The sequence below is a fragment of the Thunnus albacares genome, chromosome 14 (genome assembly GCF_914725855.1).
Source record: "Thunnus albacares chromosome 14, fThuAlb1.1, whole genome shotgun sequence".
In the NCBI taxonomy this organism is placed as follows: domain Eukaryota; kingdom Metazoa; phylum Chordata; class Actinopteri; order Scombriformes; family Scombridae; genus Thunnus; species Thunnus albacares.
The window spans coordinates 13,444,099-13,461,167 of NC_058119.1; the positions used below are offsets into that span (position 1 = coordinate 13,444,099).

The window sequence follows — 17,069 nt, forward strand, 5'->3', positions numbered from 1 at the left end:
ATATCAGGCTTGTTAGTGTAATCAATTCATTTTTGGTTTGGGCAAGAAAAATGTAAAACATTGGTTACTTTTCATTTTTGATTTTCTATCACCATATGCCATATTATGCCCTCGAGCTTGTTGGTCTCACCTTGTCATCATCCTCCTCATCATCATCATCCAGGAAGTGAATTGCACTGATCCTGTTCATGGCTTTGTTGTCCCACGTGTCGTCTGCCATGTCATTCACCAGGCTCTCCAGGGCTCCACAGCGGGCAAGATTATCAGAGCCTGTTTTTTTGTGAAAAAGACAACATAATATGCATCACTGAGATTCACATGCACATAAAACTGCTCAGATAGAATTAGAGTTCAAGCTGAAGTGAATATTTCAGCAGATTAAAATCAATATGGTTGTTATGACTGCTTTTCTGCAATCTGCCAACTCAAGAAATGAAAGCCGTCACATAATGTAGTGCTCATAAGAGAGAGCCTGAAACTGTCAGATCACAGTTTCAAATCCCAGCTTAGTCACAGGCTTACAGCAACACAATCTTCCCTGCCCCCAACCTCAGCTTCAGCCTCTCTCGTCTGACCTCCACCAGTCTTATATCTGCATCTCTTCCACAACAGAGAGAAAGAGGGAGCGCCACAAAAATGAATGAATAAATGTGCCGTTTCTTTCTGAGGTATAAATGAGCACCGTTTTAAATGCAAAATACAGTGACAAAGAAGGAGCAAGCATGTTGCAGTGAATCACAAATACTCCACAGACTGAGGCGCAAGGCTGTGGGTGACAGCAAAGAAAAAAAAATTACAACAAACTGTTGTATCGAGCAGTGATAGAGCCAGCCCTCAGCCGCATCTCTATACCCAGTGGGTGAGCTTTTAATGGCAGGAGGCCAGCTGCTGCTAAGCCTCTTTAGCTGTCCAATCCACTGCATTTCTGAAAAACATAACCAAGGAGGGCCTCAAGGGACAGCAGAGGCCCTGATCTGTTATAGGCGCTGTGATCCCTTACAGGACCTTATAATCGACAGATACTGCAGGGAAGGATCAGAGGGCGCAGAACACGCTGTGCTTCCCCGAGCAGGTCATGTGATAATGTCATGAAAACCGCAGGGCACTAAATACGATGCGAGATCTGATGAGGAATATTACTCAAATGTCACAGCCTTGGCACCGAGTCGAGTCACTCTGGAATGAACCCTACACGTTAGGAGCATGGAGACGCTGATCTAAAGTACATGAATACAAATAAATAAACATATAAATAAACATATAAATAAACATATATATATATAAATAAACATATATATATATATATATATATATATATATATATATATATATATATATATATATATATATAAAAACATATATATATATATATATATATATATATATATATATATATATATATATATATATATATATATATATATATATATATATATATATATATATATATATATACACACACACATATATGTATATGTATATATATATACACACATGCATACATACATACATACATATATATATACATATATACATACATACAATATATACACACACACACATACATATATATATATATATATATATATATATATGTAGTAGACATGCAAAACTTGGCATAACAAAATAGCATGACAACTTGATAAAAATGTTACCTTTATTGTTAGATTCACATGGCTGTTGAGGCAGCAGCACGCAGGTGAGCACCTTCTCGCCTGAGTCGGGATCCTCATCGGTCTGAAAGGTGAGGAGGGGCTGTGACTGGTTTTCTGACAACCATAAGGCCTTCAGTCGTAGTGTGGTCAGTGACAACGGTAAGTTGATGAGCCTGAAACCAAACAAGAAAATAAACTGCTGCACAACTGGCTCATATCACACAGGATTTAAAGAAACCACAAGATACCTGCAGGTATCTTATTTTCAAAACATACACACTCTTGTGTTATTTAGGGTTAGTGCCTGTGTCAGGTTAGGATGACGAACTTGGCAGTTGTTTTGACAATGTGGAGGAGGAGCAACATTCTCCAGACACAGAGGTGAACATGTTTGAGTGTGACTCAAGTAGCAGATATCGCTGCAGCTTTCTCTGAAGACAAAGCCCAGACCAAAAACAGGTACAGTCAGAGAAACAAAGCCAAAACAACCTCCAGCTAACGGTGACTAATATGGTCAAAATATCAAGATAATCATCTTTATGATCTTTAGGATCAGAAAGTAGAAAACAAGCAACTAGCATCAAGTATCTATAAAGTATAATAATAACTTTTAGGTCATATTTCATTTATCATTACTATTTGAAGTCTTAAAATTACTTGAGCAGATGACTTCAACCAAGAGATGAGTGAAAAGAAGATGTGAATGTGTTATTGAACATACCTATTTCCAGAAACGTCAAACACATGCAGCTCTGTGGCTTGTGACAGCTCTGACGGTATCCTTGTCAGTCTGTTCTCTCGTACACAGAAGACATTAAGACCACTGCAGCCGCCGATCTGGATGACAGAAGAGACAACATGATTAGACATACATGTCAGCAAATATAGGCGTACTGTGAAGCATATAAACACACTGTAGGCAGAGACTTCCTAGATTGTAGACTGGGAATAATGCATTATATATGCGTGTGTGTATAAATAAGACTTTAACAATGCCAGAAAAGAAAAAAAACAGTAAATCTGTTGCGTTGCCAAACGCAACAGCATTTGGGCACTTAGTCCCAGGATTTGTGATCTCAGTGTTAGACCAGTTAGATGTCAATGTGATGTGGCAGAGAGAACCTAAAATTAGGAGCAATTAGGACAAAGCAGAGACGTGATGGCCCAGCTGAACTGCAGATGTAATCTATTAATCTGCTCAAACCTGAGCAGGATACTGTTAAAAAAAAGGGCAACAAGAATGTTGAGCTTTCAAGTTTCATCAAGACTCATTAATAACACCCACAAGCACATCATGTTTAATTAGGAAAGTAGTTGATGCACAAAAAGGGCAACCATTTACTGCACACTGCTGTTAGAAACTGAGTACGATTAGCTGACAATTAGCCTGATCAGCCACCATCAGTAATCAATACAAACACACATTATTAAACCGTTAATCAAACCCAAAACTAACAGCAGTCAACATCAGACAACCTTATCATACTTTAGCAGTTACCTGGTGTTTCTGTAGTGGTGACCAAACATTGAAAAATATACATATTAGCAGATTGAATTAAACTGAAGCTCCCTGTGCTCCCCAGGGAAGATATTACACAAAACTCCCTTTAAGAAATATGACATTAACGGTTCCTTACGTGTCCCCAAAAACACATAACTCTAGAAACTCAAGATAAAATGCGTCATATGGCAACAGTCTTCTTGTTAATTCAGCATCAATATAATCCATAAAGATAAACTGTATTTCTGTACAAACTTAACATTTTGGGTTTTGTTGCCTCAACTCACTCCCAGCCTCCATTGGTTAGCTGTGCTATTTTAGTGGGAGACGACTGTGGGAATGAGTGACGAACTGTTTCAAAAATCAAGATTTTTCACTAAAGGAAGTGCTGGTCGGTGGATTTGATACACGCAGAATTAAACTTCGACTCATAACACTGTTAAATCACCGTATATTGTGTGTCTGTGTGACGGTATTTGAAGAGTTTTTTCGGCCGTTACCTCACTAACTACCTGGTTTGCTGCTTCCCATTTGGTGCTGGAGAGATACTATATGCGCAGACGGTAAGAAAATTGTTTTTGACAATTTTTTCTGTTTATTTGTATGATTTCAACACAGATTTGATGTTCAAAATGTAACATTATCAGGGAAAAAATAGGGTGCGTAGCCTGGGCGCATCGATAGTAAATATGATAAGTGCAACTTTCATCCACAAGGCAGAATAGAGTCTCAAAAGGCCTCAAATCATCATTTTCCACAACAATTCTGATAAATGATTTATCACTGCTTCCATGAAAGCTCAGTCAAAACTCTGCCAGGGAAAAAGTGTTATGAGCAATAGAATCTATAAAACTGGGCTTACGGTCAAGTAGCTCAGCAAAGCACAAATCAATACTTGGGGCAGGGTTACACTGTGATTGTTAGAGATGTCATGCAATGCTGGCTTGAGAAAACAGTGACACCACGGATTCATTGTCTAGACAAAGTGTGCTGAACTGGTATTTTTCTGCAAACAGTGCAGTCTTTGCATCATTAAGACACAGGGGCATTGTAGAGCGTCTAAAGAAGCCTTTTAGATTACACTTAAAACCAAGCATGCCTTTACTTAAACAGACAAGAGGTTAGCAAAGTGCTGTCACACACAAACACAATGGAGCTGAACAAACCAGAGGACTGAACAGTAAAAGTGAAATAAGAGGAGCATTGTTGAGCCAAACATGAATTAACTTTAGACAGAACAAAACCTTAAACTCACTCAAAACAACTGCATTAACGTCAATCATCAATGAACTCAAGTTTTATTTTATAGCAGAAAAATTCAAGTTTGTAATCATTTTAATGTTACTGAACCGAAGTTCAACATACGCCACCTGTTGGTAAGAAAAGTAACAGCAGCAGTCGAGACCTGAAGACGAGCATGTTGATGTACGCCATCTACAGGCAAAGAAAGTAATAACTTCTACAATTATGACAGATGCCACCTACAGGCAATGACTGTTTCAGCTCCCATTTTGTGAATTTGTGTTTTTTTGACATTTCTATATCTTTTAAACCTGCAAAATGTACATGTTCAGTTTACTGAAGCATATTTTCTGTTGAACACTGGAAGGAAAACCAAGTGTATAATGCTCTGCATGTCATCATGTCTCTTTTGTCTTCTGGGTTGCTTTGGTGAGGAATGGAGAGAGCTCCTATGAGACAGCAATGTGGGCTGACTAATATCTGAATTTTGATGCTGAATATTTCAACTATAAATCTGATTGTTACTGAAATCTTTCACATATCTGTTAGTGATTATTAATATGAAAAGCCTTTTGATTCTACAGACAATTAAGAGGCTTGAGGTTAAGAAGTCTTTTAAGGAAAATAAACAATTAATTTACGCATTCTTCAAAAGTTACATTCAGCCTGTACTGGACTTGTTCTTACTTCTTACATTATTCTAGTAAAAATACACCTATATGCACTTACAACTTTTCACTTTGAGAGCGTTCCAACACATATTGTGTAATGATGTTGTAATGATCAACACATATAATGTAATGATGTTGCAATGATCAACACAGATAGTGTAACGATGGTAGTTGAAAAGCGTACCTCCTTAGGTAATGATGTTAGCTGGTTTCTGTCACAGTTGAAGTTGGAAAGTCGCTTCAATTTCCCAATACTTCTTGGCATACTCTGTAAAAATAAATAAATCAAAAACAACTATTAAAAAACATTACAGAGTTGCCTATTTTTTACAGAAATTGTCTTACAGAATAGTCTTTCCTTAACTTTTCCTTAACTGGTGTTTACAACTTATTGAACAGATTGGTTGATTCATCTATAAAATGAAGACAATAAAGACAACAAAATCCTGCATATTTCCCAAGTATACTGTAGTCAACTGTAGTCTCTGACAGAGATACAGAGGAGAGGGTGTTGCTCTCTCAGTCTGTTCATTTATTAACAAACAAAACAGAGCACACAGCTCAGAGCTAATGTTTTCAATCAATTCAAAAGCACAGAATTGCATACAGGGCTGCTTACTGTGTCTTTTTTAGGTTCATGTTTTAATTATTTTTACAATAATGCATTCTTAATCATGGGTGTGTTGGTGATGCAGCTTGTTAAGAGGCACAGACTGATTTCCAGATCAATAATAATTTGATATCATGTGGATGGTGTGAGCTTAAAAGGGCTAAAGTCTTAATCAACTTGTAATGATCTGCTTCTCTCATATGGACTGTGAGTGAAAATCTAAATGAATTCTACAGATATTTTAGTAAACTTTTTTTTTGCAATGTTGTTGAATTTATTATATGTACTTTACAATACCACACACTGGTCTTGGAAACAGTTCTTTTTCCGGTTTGTCTCTATGAGCCAGTTAAGGCCAAACTCTAATGTCATGTAATGTTTTCATTAAACTAGACAGTAATCCAGTTACAAACATACCTGTATCTGGTTCTCTGTGAGCACAAGTTCAGTAAGACTTTCACAGTTCCCAATGCTCTCTGGAAGATAAGTGAGCCGATTCTGATCAGCTTTCAATATAGATAGCTTACGTAGTTTTCCTGCAGAAAGAGAACAAAATATATATTAATCATAATGAACCTTGTTTAGAAATCGATTCACTGGCTGATGAAGCTGTTACTGTGATATCATGGAAAATGTAAACTGGCACACTGGCTAGCCACTGCTGCGTATGTTCCATGAGTTAAAGAGGTTAATAAGATAGCATAATCCTGCTACTGAAGAACTAGGAGGAATCATGTGTTTACCGATGCTTTCTGGTAGAGCATCAATGAAGTTCTGAGACACCAGCAGGTCAGTGAGCGACACCAGGCCTCCTAACTCCCCTGGAAGCCGCTCCAGTTTGTTTTCTGATACATCCAGACACAATAGGCTTTTCATACTGCCCATTTCCTGAAGTTATAAAGCAGAGAATTGTGGTGAGCAAACATGTAACTTTTAAAATACAATGTTATGTACATCTCCTTAAAGCAGTGATGAGGTGTGTAAGTGTCAGCCATTAAACAAGACATTTCTGGCTCCAATTAATTTCTTACTTTCCTTTATAAATTAATATTCAAATGAATAACTGCACTATATTAAAGGGGACATATTATGCTTTTTATTTTTTTTCAGACATATATAAATATAGGGTCACAATGTCGGATATTTATGTTAAAAGTGGCCGACGTGTCAAATAACGAGGTAAACGTATGTAGTAGTAATCCCTGTGTGCAAAAAGCAGCTGCTTCAGACTGCTCTGAACGCTCGGTTTCCAATGGTTTTTTTTGGTCTTTCGGCCTGAGCTGATGTCAGTTTGTGATGGATTTCTTTATACGGACATCTGCTACGTGCATGAGTTCACTGCTCCACTACAGGAGTAGTTACACCAAGCTACGACTCCATTACACAGCACAGCAAAGTAAAATAAGTAGTTTACCTGTTGGAGGTGTGCTGGTTGTCTGCAGCTCTTCATTAAACATCTAACTGTGGCTGTTTCTGCTTGTACTAGTCCTTCCTGCATTATTTCTAACTGAGCCGCTGAACAAATAGCTCCATGATCAGTTTTTAGTGCCACTAACGAAGCTCCGCTAAGGCAGTGAGGAACATGTTTTTACTTCCTCTAAATTCTTAATAATAAAAGTCTCCCGTTAGTTAGTCATTGATAAGCTTTTAATTTGAAGCATTAAAGCAGGAAATTTTTGGTTTGCATTGATGGTAAAGTTACACAACTCTGATACCTAAAGCTGACCAATCAGAACAGAGTTGGCTCATCGGGAGGGGGGCCTTAAAGAGACAGGAGCTAAAACGGAGTGTAAAAGAAACTGTGTATATTGAAGGGCTGCATAAAGGGCCAGTATAAGATAAATAAGGAGTTTTTTGAACTGTGAATCATGCCGAGCTACTCTACTGGAGTCCAAAAATACAAATTTAGAGCTGAAATGAGCATAATAGGTCCTCTTTAAGAGAAAAGCATGTATACAATTTGTAGGCCACATAATTAACATGACTCCTAAAAATCACTGTGAGAAGCTTGTGAAGAGAGAGTGCTATGAAAAACAGGGTATGTCTGGTCTTGTGTAGATTTTGTTAGAGTTAATTAAGGGCTGTTAAAGCTATTCTTGCCTTGCAGGGTTTGTATAATGTTTTCTGTTTGGAGACAACATATCAGAGAGATGTCATACAGTATGTGAAGTATATGAATTAATCACTTCAGTAAGAATATACAACATTTTATTTTACTGATTATATTTTAACACTCATTTTGTTCAAAGCCATATATGCACTAGTGCATTAAAATAACTACATGAAACAGTGGTGTTATTATTAATAGAGAGACAATAACAGAATGTCAAATACAAGAAATAAATGGCATGATAAGCTTACTGCAGGTATTTCAGCCAACTGGTTTCCATCCAGCCACAAGTCCTTTAAACTGACAAGACAGCCTATTGTCTCCGGCTGGGTGGGAGGAAGAAATGTAGGAATTGGAAGAGAAAGAACGAAGAAAGTAGGAGCAAAAGAGACAACAACGCAGAAACATATAAGTAAATGACTTAGTTAGATTTTTTTTTTTTCAAATTCATAATGATCACACAGCAAGACATAAGCACTGACAGTCACTTTAAAGCAATGTTCTATCATACACCTGGTCTATTCCTCCAAATATTTTAGGCTACACTGCTTCACTCAGGAGCATACTGTAACTATTCCACTGCTTTTTAACATCACAGCTACTTGTAATGAGCCAAACTTAAATTTAACAATGATATATCAAACAACACAACTTGTAGAGCGATTCTATATATTTAAGATTGCTCATTAAATGTATTAAATGTAACAGAGCTGTTGCAACAGCCTGGAAAACAGTATCATTTTTTAACTGTACTTAATATTGATTATCAAAACAGAGAGAAGAAAAAAATCAGACGATATTCAACAATGTAAATAACTGTACATACAACTGTGGAATAAATTATGAACAAAATCCAACACATGAACAGCAATGTCACTGCAGCCTGACTTTGGCTGATTTGTCAGTAAATCATTCACCCTCAGAGTTAGACCGCTCACAAAAGATTACAACTTAAAACCAAAGCTCAAAGCAGATGGTCATCCTCCCATCTGCGTGATAAGAGGTGAAAGCTGTTCTCGAGGGATGCTAATCTACTTGGGCATGATGAGAACAAGGAAATGGGAAAAAAGTTTGGTTCTGCTCATTTTGTGAGTGCCCATGTGGCGTTCTGCAGAATAAACAACTTTCCCAGCACCTAGAGAAACTTACCAAACTGTATAGCTCATTATTGCCTAGGTCGAGTTCTTCAAGTCTGTGAAGCAGTGATAGTGAGCTGTTGACGACAAATGCAAGGAAAGATTAAATGAATATACAGTCAAAATAAAAGTAGAGACTTTCTGCTCATTAATCTGTTAACAGGGTAAAGTTGGTCTTTGAAATATTGCTCTGAAATAGAAGTTTACTTTTGAAACACAACATCAAACAACATTTATATGGATACTTACTCTGGTAGGAATGTCAGCAGATTTTCTCTGAGTTCTAGTGATACCAAATTGGAAAGGCTGTAATGACAAGGGAAAGGGAAGATGATTATACGTTTCTGAAAATGCAGTGAAAACATAAACCGTACTCTATACTGTTTCCACAGTATAGATAATATTATCCATGATGTCCTGAGGGTTTCAAAAACATGGGAAAAAAGGGTTTTTTAAACGAGAGCTAAAAATGGTCGTAAAAGACCTCCTTGCAATCAGATATCTGGGAACAGGAAGTACTTTGGAGGTATGTCAGTCTTATCGCAGCCATAAAATCACAGCAGCATAAACAACCACTGCATACTTAAATGAAGAGCAAAATGCCTAAATGGCCGTCAAAGACCAAAGTACAGGGTCAACTGTAAGCCACAGTACTGCACATGTACCCAATTAATGGAGGATTTTATGACAACAGTGCAAAGTCTGTCTTGTTGCTAAGAACACTGACTAAACAATGCCAGATTATTTTAACATTATCAGGTTTTAAGTACCAACCAAACAAAGATTACAATTCAATTAGCTGAGACATTCTTTTACAGTGGTTTTTACAGTTTACATTCATAATATAAGCAAATAAATGTAACCCTGTGAGATTGAGCCCACAGGTTTAACAGAATCTGGTAGTCATGTTTGAACTGGTTCTTAATTTAATCTTCATAAACCTCTCTTGAATGACAAACTGTGCAACACGGCATACAACTGCTACTTTTTTATCTTGCTTTGTTGTGAATTTTTTCAGCAGATCACCGAGCCACAGATTACAAGACAGATAGAATCTGAACTCTGATTTTAGCCATCAGCTAAATGATGAAAACCGAGTGTCTCAAGTTTATGTGAAAGCGATTTTTGTGTCAGCCAACACTCCCATCTGAGGAGATAAACCACTGATGTCATTTAACCCCCAGAGCATTCATCTTATCCACTTCTGACGAGCCACGCCATGTTGTTCCAAGTGTGTTATGGTTTTCATTACCTTCTTCTCCCTGACAGCGAGCAGGCCTTTTCACACTGCGTTATGCAAGATAGATATGGGACATATGTGGGGCACATGCCGTACCATGAGGAAAAGGGTGTGGGGAGACCTCTTGACCTTAAGCTGACTTTGTCGGTGGGAAATGGTATATGTCATAGACGTAACCCCGAGAGACTTTGTGCCAGTATTTTTTTAAAGAGGGCTTCAAAATAAATTCTGTATATGAAAACACTGCAACATTACTACATTACTACCACAGGCTCATGGTTTGAAGGAGGGCAGATCACAGATCAGAAGTATAAAATATTAACATTTCTAATGCTACATTCAGGTTAAAGCAACTGATTTTTGGTTTCAGTTGGAAGCTTATTTGAAGTCTTTTTAATCTTTAGTGTCTTTTGTGTGAAATCTTGTTTAAGTTTTTCATTAGGCTTGCAGTATTATTTCGAAGTCTACAGTGCTGACCTATGAGCAATAAAGGAGCCAAACGAACCATTTCTTGAATTTAAGAGTCAAGATCTCATTCACGAACCACCCATTATCCGTGAGGCATTCAGCAATAATCTTTGTTTTATGGCACCATAACAAGCCAAGACAAATGTCTGCTTAATTTAGTTGTTTCATCTAACAGTTAAAATTTGCCCCCAACACCACCACCAATAATCGTTAGTGGATCGTCAACACCAGTGGAAGTTTCAACATCAGAAAAAGCAACTTTACAAAACACTCTATATTGACATCTATTTTTCTAATTCTGTTATTAGCAACAGATTTCATTAACATGATTTTATGTGTTAAAAAGTGCTTTTTAAAGTGATGATGTAGCAGTAGCAGATGAGAGCTCCTGAGAAAACCATTTAAACATTAGGATATTACAAACATTTCTGAAAAAAGTGCACATCTACAATCATTCTATCCTCATATTTTGTCTTTAAATCCACTTTGTAAGAGTTTCAAATCAGCTTCCCTTAAATTCCAAAGTTCTACTAAAAACATCCCTCGTGGCAATTTGACCTAAAAGCACATAGTTCTGTTATTAAATCCAGTTATAATTGAACTCAACAATGAAGGGGACTTCATAGCAATAATAATGTTGGCAGACTGTGGATTATATGCCATCTCACAACAAGCTTTTTGCCTTTTATGAACAAAGACGAAGCAGCCAAAGAAAGGACACTGACTGTGGGGAGTAACATGATTGGTATGTTTTCAACTTGAGGGGGAAAAAACAGCATTTGTCTGCAGTGAGATTTCACAAGAAAATAGTAAGAATGGGTAAAAGGGCAGAAATAAAAATGCAAGAACTTAACAAGCATCTTTTAAACTAAAAGGAAAAGTGTCACCATATGTTAGTTGGCTGTGTACTGTAGGTGGACTCAAGTGTGTTCAATAATTATATAAAAGCAGCAGCAATGGACAACCTGACCAATTTGCCACCAGTTTGAAGTCATTCACATAGAATAAACACAAGTAAAAATGTAACTGCTTAAGTAATATCTGTTTTTTTACACACTAGACTGTTAAATATCTGTAAACAGATGCCACATGAGGGTGGCATTAAAACAGCTGACATTAACACAACATTTTATTTAATTCAATTAATTTACAGGTAAAATTAATAATTATCCTAGCAAGACCACAAAGACAACAGAATTCAGATAGATGGGGGGACGTTATGTGAAAGACTGTATGCACCTCAACCTTCTGGTTCATCAAGATGCAAAAAAACACTGCGTTTTTAGTCTTGAAAAGATGTAAAATTCTACAAGTTACAGACACCCTAAACACAATCTACCAGGTATTAGTCATCTCAGAGTCGGATAAACATTTTCATTTTTGGTATTGCTAGAGAGTTCTGTGGAAATGTTTTACTTGCCAAGACTAGATGCACTCATTATGTCAGAGCAGATATGATGAAACAATGTGTACACTTACTTTCCAATGTTATCTGGGAGAACTTGCAATGAAATATCATTGATGGAAAGGCATGTTAAATTCCGCAGCTCTGGAAAGCTTTCAGGTAACCTGTAGAAATAAGAGAGAGTGTACGATGTAAAATGCCAATGCAAAAGGAGTACACACAGAATAATCATTCAATATTTTTTAGATTTTTAGATGCCCATATTACAATGTTTCTGGTGCAACTGTAAGTAATCCTGAGCAAGAGTTTGGCAACACTTGAGCCATAAACTTGATGAGTCCATGTAGCATATCTGGCCTCATAGCAATCGCTCTTTGCCCCCTGTCTTGCAGTTTTTATCAAATTGCTTAATGGAATTTAAGTTGTGATTGCACAGGACCATTTGCTGAGTGCTCCTGGACATTTTCCAGTTATTTGCAATGCATTAGTTACAGCAGACGTACAGTACGTCTCCTCCAAGAATGCACCAGCTATACCAACAGCTAACAATACATCTAGTATCTAGAACAAGTCAATAAAAGTCCCTGTGTTCTGGCCTGCTGATAGGACGTTATGTACCCATGTTCTTCTTTTCTAAATCAACATATCATCTGCTTGTTCAAAACAGACAAACTGCATACTTTCTTTTGTCAAGTTTTGTTTTAAAAACCATTATCCTCTTATATTATATTACATTGTGGACTGGCCAGCTGAGACTACTTAGATAACAGATGCAGTCACACTTTGTTCCAGAACAACAACAATATAATGAATCTTGCATCCTTTGACTGCTCCACTTTGTCTTTCAGCATCCTAAATGTGGCCGTGTGAGAAGAAAAATGCTGCCTGTGCCACTCATTTCATTTCAAATATATTATCGAGTTGCTAAGTGGGAGGGACAGCTGGTTCTGAAAGTGTTTTTCCCCATTCTGTATTCCCATTTCAAATATTTCTTCAAACGATCTCCTCAATATTACTGAAAATAGATACTCAGGACTCTCCCTAATAATGTAACAACCCTAGTTTATATTGTGACCACCAGTTTCAGTTAGTTCAACTTTGTGTCTGAGAAATCATGTTTTGTCCTAATTCTGGCAACGGTGTATGGCTAAGAATAGTACAATACCCATGAGCCCCATATGCCGCTGCTATGGAGAAGATGCCATAGGCATGAATCAGAGCGTAATGAATTCAAATGCTTTGTCAGTGAAGTTGTAAACAAATATAAATAAATGCTGAATTCACTCAAAAGTGACCCAGAAATTAAAAGTGAATTGATTGACTCCGTAGATTGTAAAATCAGTTTTCTACACACCATAATCTTTAGCTTCTGTCCGCCTTTAGCGGCACACGTAACCAAATTTTAAGCTTGATGATTGGCTATTTATTGCTGAAATGCACCTTGTGAGTCGATTGAGGTAGTGAGATTCTACCCTGAAATTTTTATGTACGCAATCTTGTATCTTCAACTTTTTACAAAAGAACCAGATATTTTCTAACACAGTTCTTCATCTTTTGTACTGATGATTTAACCAGGAGAGTTCCATGCCAATCCAAGCCACAGAAGTGCTCGAACTGTAAGCAATGTTGTCTGTGGGAAAAATTAATGGAAAAATGAAGTTCCTCCCACTTCATAACTCTATTTGATGTATGTAAAGTAAAGATTCTATTTAATACACAACTGCGTTACAGGGTTTTATATATTTATCAAGTAAACTATTAGCAAGTCTTAATAACTGACCAGCCATCAAAGGTTTTTTAAACATAGGAAAAAGTCACCCAAACACACAAAATGCTTAGAGTTATATGTAGAACATATATGTAATTTATATGCTTGAGAAATACAGATGAGCCCTTTAACACAACTCAATTTTATGATTTACAACACAGTGGTATCACATTCCTGCTAAACCATAGCTGTAACTAGACCTTTACTATTAAGCTGTTAAAACAGGACTGATGTGGAAAATTAGGTTACTACTGTGGAAAAAGAGCGTGTGTGTAAAAGCTTGTGTGCACTTTAAAAGTATTGAACACCAATCCCTTTGTAATACTATTCATTGTTGCCTCCTAAACTCTGTACTGCACAGCAATGTGGTTTTGGCCCTGCTGAGGTGCAAATTAGACTTAGTCCCACCAACACAATGAGAAGCATACAGTGATCAATCTGTCAAGGAGGCTGTATGAATGTTCATAATAGCAGGAACAACAACAGGTGATCTTAGATACTGTATGAATCATTTATTATGTACTCCTTGCTTTTGTTATCCCAACATCCATTCCATCTAGAATAATAGGGCTGTTTATTTAGAGGGCGATCAATAAGTATCAAGTGTATATCAACAAATGTGAAATAAATGGTTTAAGCAAATGTTGGCAGCTGAATGTTTTATAATAGAACAATATGAAAGTAATTAATGTGTTTTCCATTTTAAAATACAAACAAACATAATGTGTAAAACAGACTACCTTGTTAATGGATTTCCACTGAAATCTGCCACTTGGAGGGCTTTGCAGTATGAAATGCTCTCTGGAATTTCCATAATATCTGAAAAAGAGAAAAGAAAAATGTTAGGACACTCACTCGATTCAAGACTTAAAAGGTGTTCTCACTCATATCAAACATCTCATATCAAAATATGAAACAATCGCAGCAGCAGTTTAACAATGCAACAGTGCAGATCTGCATGACATTTTGTGGTAATCTAATATGGGATAAACCTCTTATTATTAATTAGTTATGTTACCCAGCTTTCACTCCCTGATATAATCAATTAAACATACATAAAAAAAAAAAAAGATTTGTCATTTCAAGCACTACCACTTTATTATGACTCGACACAAACAAAACTGTGTGTGTGCATGACTGTTTGCCCTTTCTTTTAACTTAATAAGCCTTCTGAATTTGGTTTCATTTTACAGTCACAATTCTGAACAGCTGCTCTGTTGCAGAAGAAACTCCACCAGTGTATCTAAACTAATATGTCCAGGGCCTATACAAACAACTTTAGAGTTTCTGGCTTATGAAAACCATATTTTTATTATGCTCGTCTATTGCATCAGCTTCACTGATGAGGAGTAAATCTGTCAATGTGATTCATTAGTTGAATTAAGTGCTGTCTTACTCAATTGTACAAACATATTCTCACAGATATGAAGAAAATATGGAGAAATTAATATTATAAATGCTGCATACACAATATTTCAAAATAAAATATGTAACAAATGGGTATGTGTTATGATAATCTTCGCAAAAAACTATACATTATCAATGTTAAATGCTGTGGTGTATCAGTGTTTTCCTGTCTTACCATTTCGAGAGACATCCAGTTCTACCAGCTGCATGAAGTTGGCGATTTCTGGTGGAATTCTCTGGATCTCATTGTCACTCAGCCCAAGTTTTCTTAGTTTCACCAGCTGGAAAAATGGCTGAAAAGTGAAAAGAAACATATTTAGTAAAAAAGATAAAAGGTTTAATCAGTCAAATACGTGAAGGTGAACCACGACTATGCAGAGACCTTTAATGGTTATTATTCTCATATATCCTCAATAGAAACAATCAGTACTTCTTTCTTTATTCTCTCTGTTTGTCTTGTATAACATTACACCAGTTACATCATGATAACTGCATGGCTGCTCTTTACAGCTGAGTAGACTTATTATCAGTTGTGATGTGGCAACTTTAACTTGTAATGTATTTGGACAGCAAGAAAGAACTTGACAAAATGACTGTAGATGACTTAAGAGGATTTCTGGAACAAAAAAAAGCAAGAAAATGACAGCAGTTTAAGGCATTCTTCTTGTCAAAAGGGTTTAGCATGAGAACATGAATCCAATGATGAAGGCCAGTGTGTGGCCTCAACATGCTTTCTTTTATTATTGTTAGCCAGCTACTAGTTTTTTTAGTTTTTTTATTTCTTTCTGACAAGTTGTGGACAGGACTGCCTAAGTTGGAAATCTTTTTGTTATCTTTGACTGTGTAACTCTTGTGGATCCTTTGGTTATATATTATAGATTAATGACTTCAAATTGTTTTTCGTCTTAAGTTACATTAAAACAATGTTTTCTCTCCCATTTACTTTTAAGTCATTGCTCCATTTCTGCACCCTTAAATCATAACAAAAAAATGTAAGTTGACCAATTGAATTTGCAGACAAAATAATGAATGTTTGCACATCCACCCTCAGCCCTCTACTATAAATAAGCTGCAATTAAAACAACAAACGTCCTTAATGTGAGATATTTTGACTTTTATTTAAAGATATTCAACAATTCTCCCAACACACTCCTAGTTGTGTCTGTCTCTCCTCTACTGTTCTTTTCTGACGCTATGAGATTGAATATCAGCCCTCAGATCAGCAGATATAATATATATAAGTAACTTATACATTCATGTGGAGTGGACATGATCACAGATAGCTACAGAGATCCGTCGTTGTTGGCAATTTCTGAGAATGAAAGATCCAGCTGGCACGCTTTAAAAAAAACCAATTATCACATGCACATACTTGACACCCATAACAAGAGCGGGCAGAACCTTGCCTGTTTGGTGGTGAAGCAGGTAGTGAACAATACAGCCTCAGGTTCCCTTAATGTTTTGGCATGAACAGTGAAACCATTTCTCCTCTGACCTTTGTATTTTCACTGCTATTACCATACTAAAACCTTACATTTACTATTCAATCCATCAGTCACTTAAGTTGTTTTTCAAATATTTGCTGTCATGCTGAGTGCTTTCTACATCTGTGTGCTCATGCAGTATGTTGCAAACACATATTTTTGTCTAAATATGGCTAAATACACAACTATTCACAAGCACAAGCCGAGGAACCAAACACTGGCTGTGTATTCCAAGCAGACTTTCCTACATTTCTTTTGTCGCTATCAGAAACACTTGTAAATGACATGAATTCAAGCTGCAACAGCTTTTTACAGCCACCTGTTTCATACTCAGAGGGTTTTGGGTGGTGTATGGTTTTCAAAACTTGTAAA

At 36.6% G+C, this 17,069-nt stretch overlaps 1 protein-coding gene across 2 annotated transcripts in view; it reads right to left on the reverse strand.

Annotated features, from left to right (window-relative positions):
* Positions 1-17,069, reverse strand: part of lrrc1 (leucine rich repeat containing 1) — a 28,491-nt gene that overhangs the window by 2,530 nt on the left and 8,892 nt on the right. For both annotated transcript variants that reach the window (XM_044373712.1, XM_044373711.1), the window contains 12 exons: positions 15,389-15,506; positions 14,547-14,625; positions 12,113-12,202; positions 9,175-9,231; positions 8,939-9,002; positions 8,041-8,115; positions 6,423-6,567; positions 6,097-6,215; positions 5,254-5,337; positions 2,377-2,492; positions 1,656-1,828; positions 131-270 (listed from right to left, as the gene is read on the reverse strand). In XM_044373712.1, the coding sequence (XP_044229647.1) occupies positions 131-270; positions 1,656-1,828; positions 2,377-2,492; positions 5,254-5,337; positions 6,097-6,215; positions 6,423-6,567; positions 8,041-8,115; positions 8,939-9,002; positions 9,175-9,231; positions 12,113-12,202; positions 14,547-14,625; positions 15,389-15,506 (1,260 nt within the window). The remainder of the gene's footprint in view (positions 1-130; positions 271-1,655; positions 1,829-2,376; positions 2,493-5,253; positions 5,338-6,096; positions 6,216-6,422; positions 6,568-8,040; positions 8,116-8,938; positions 9,003-9,174; positions 9,232-12,112; positions 12,203-14,546; positions 14,626-15,388; positions 15,507-17,069) is intronic.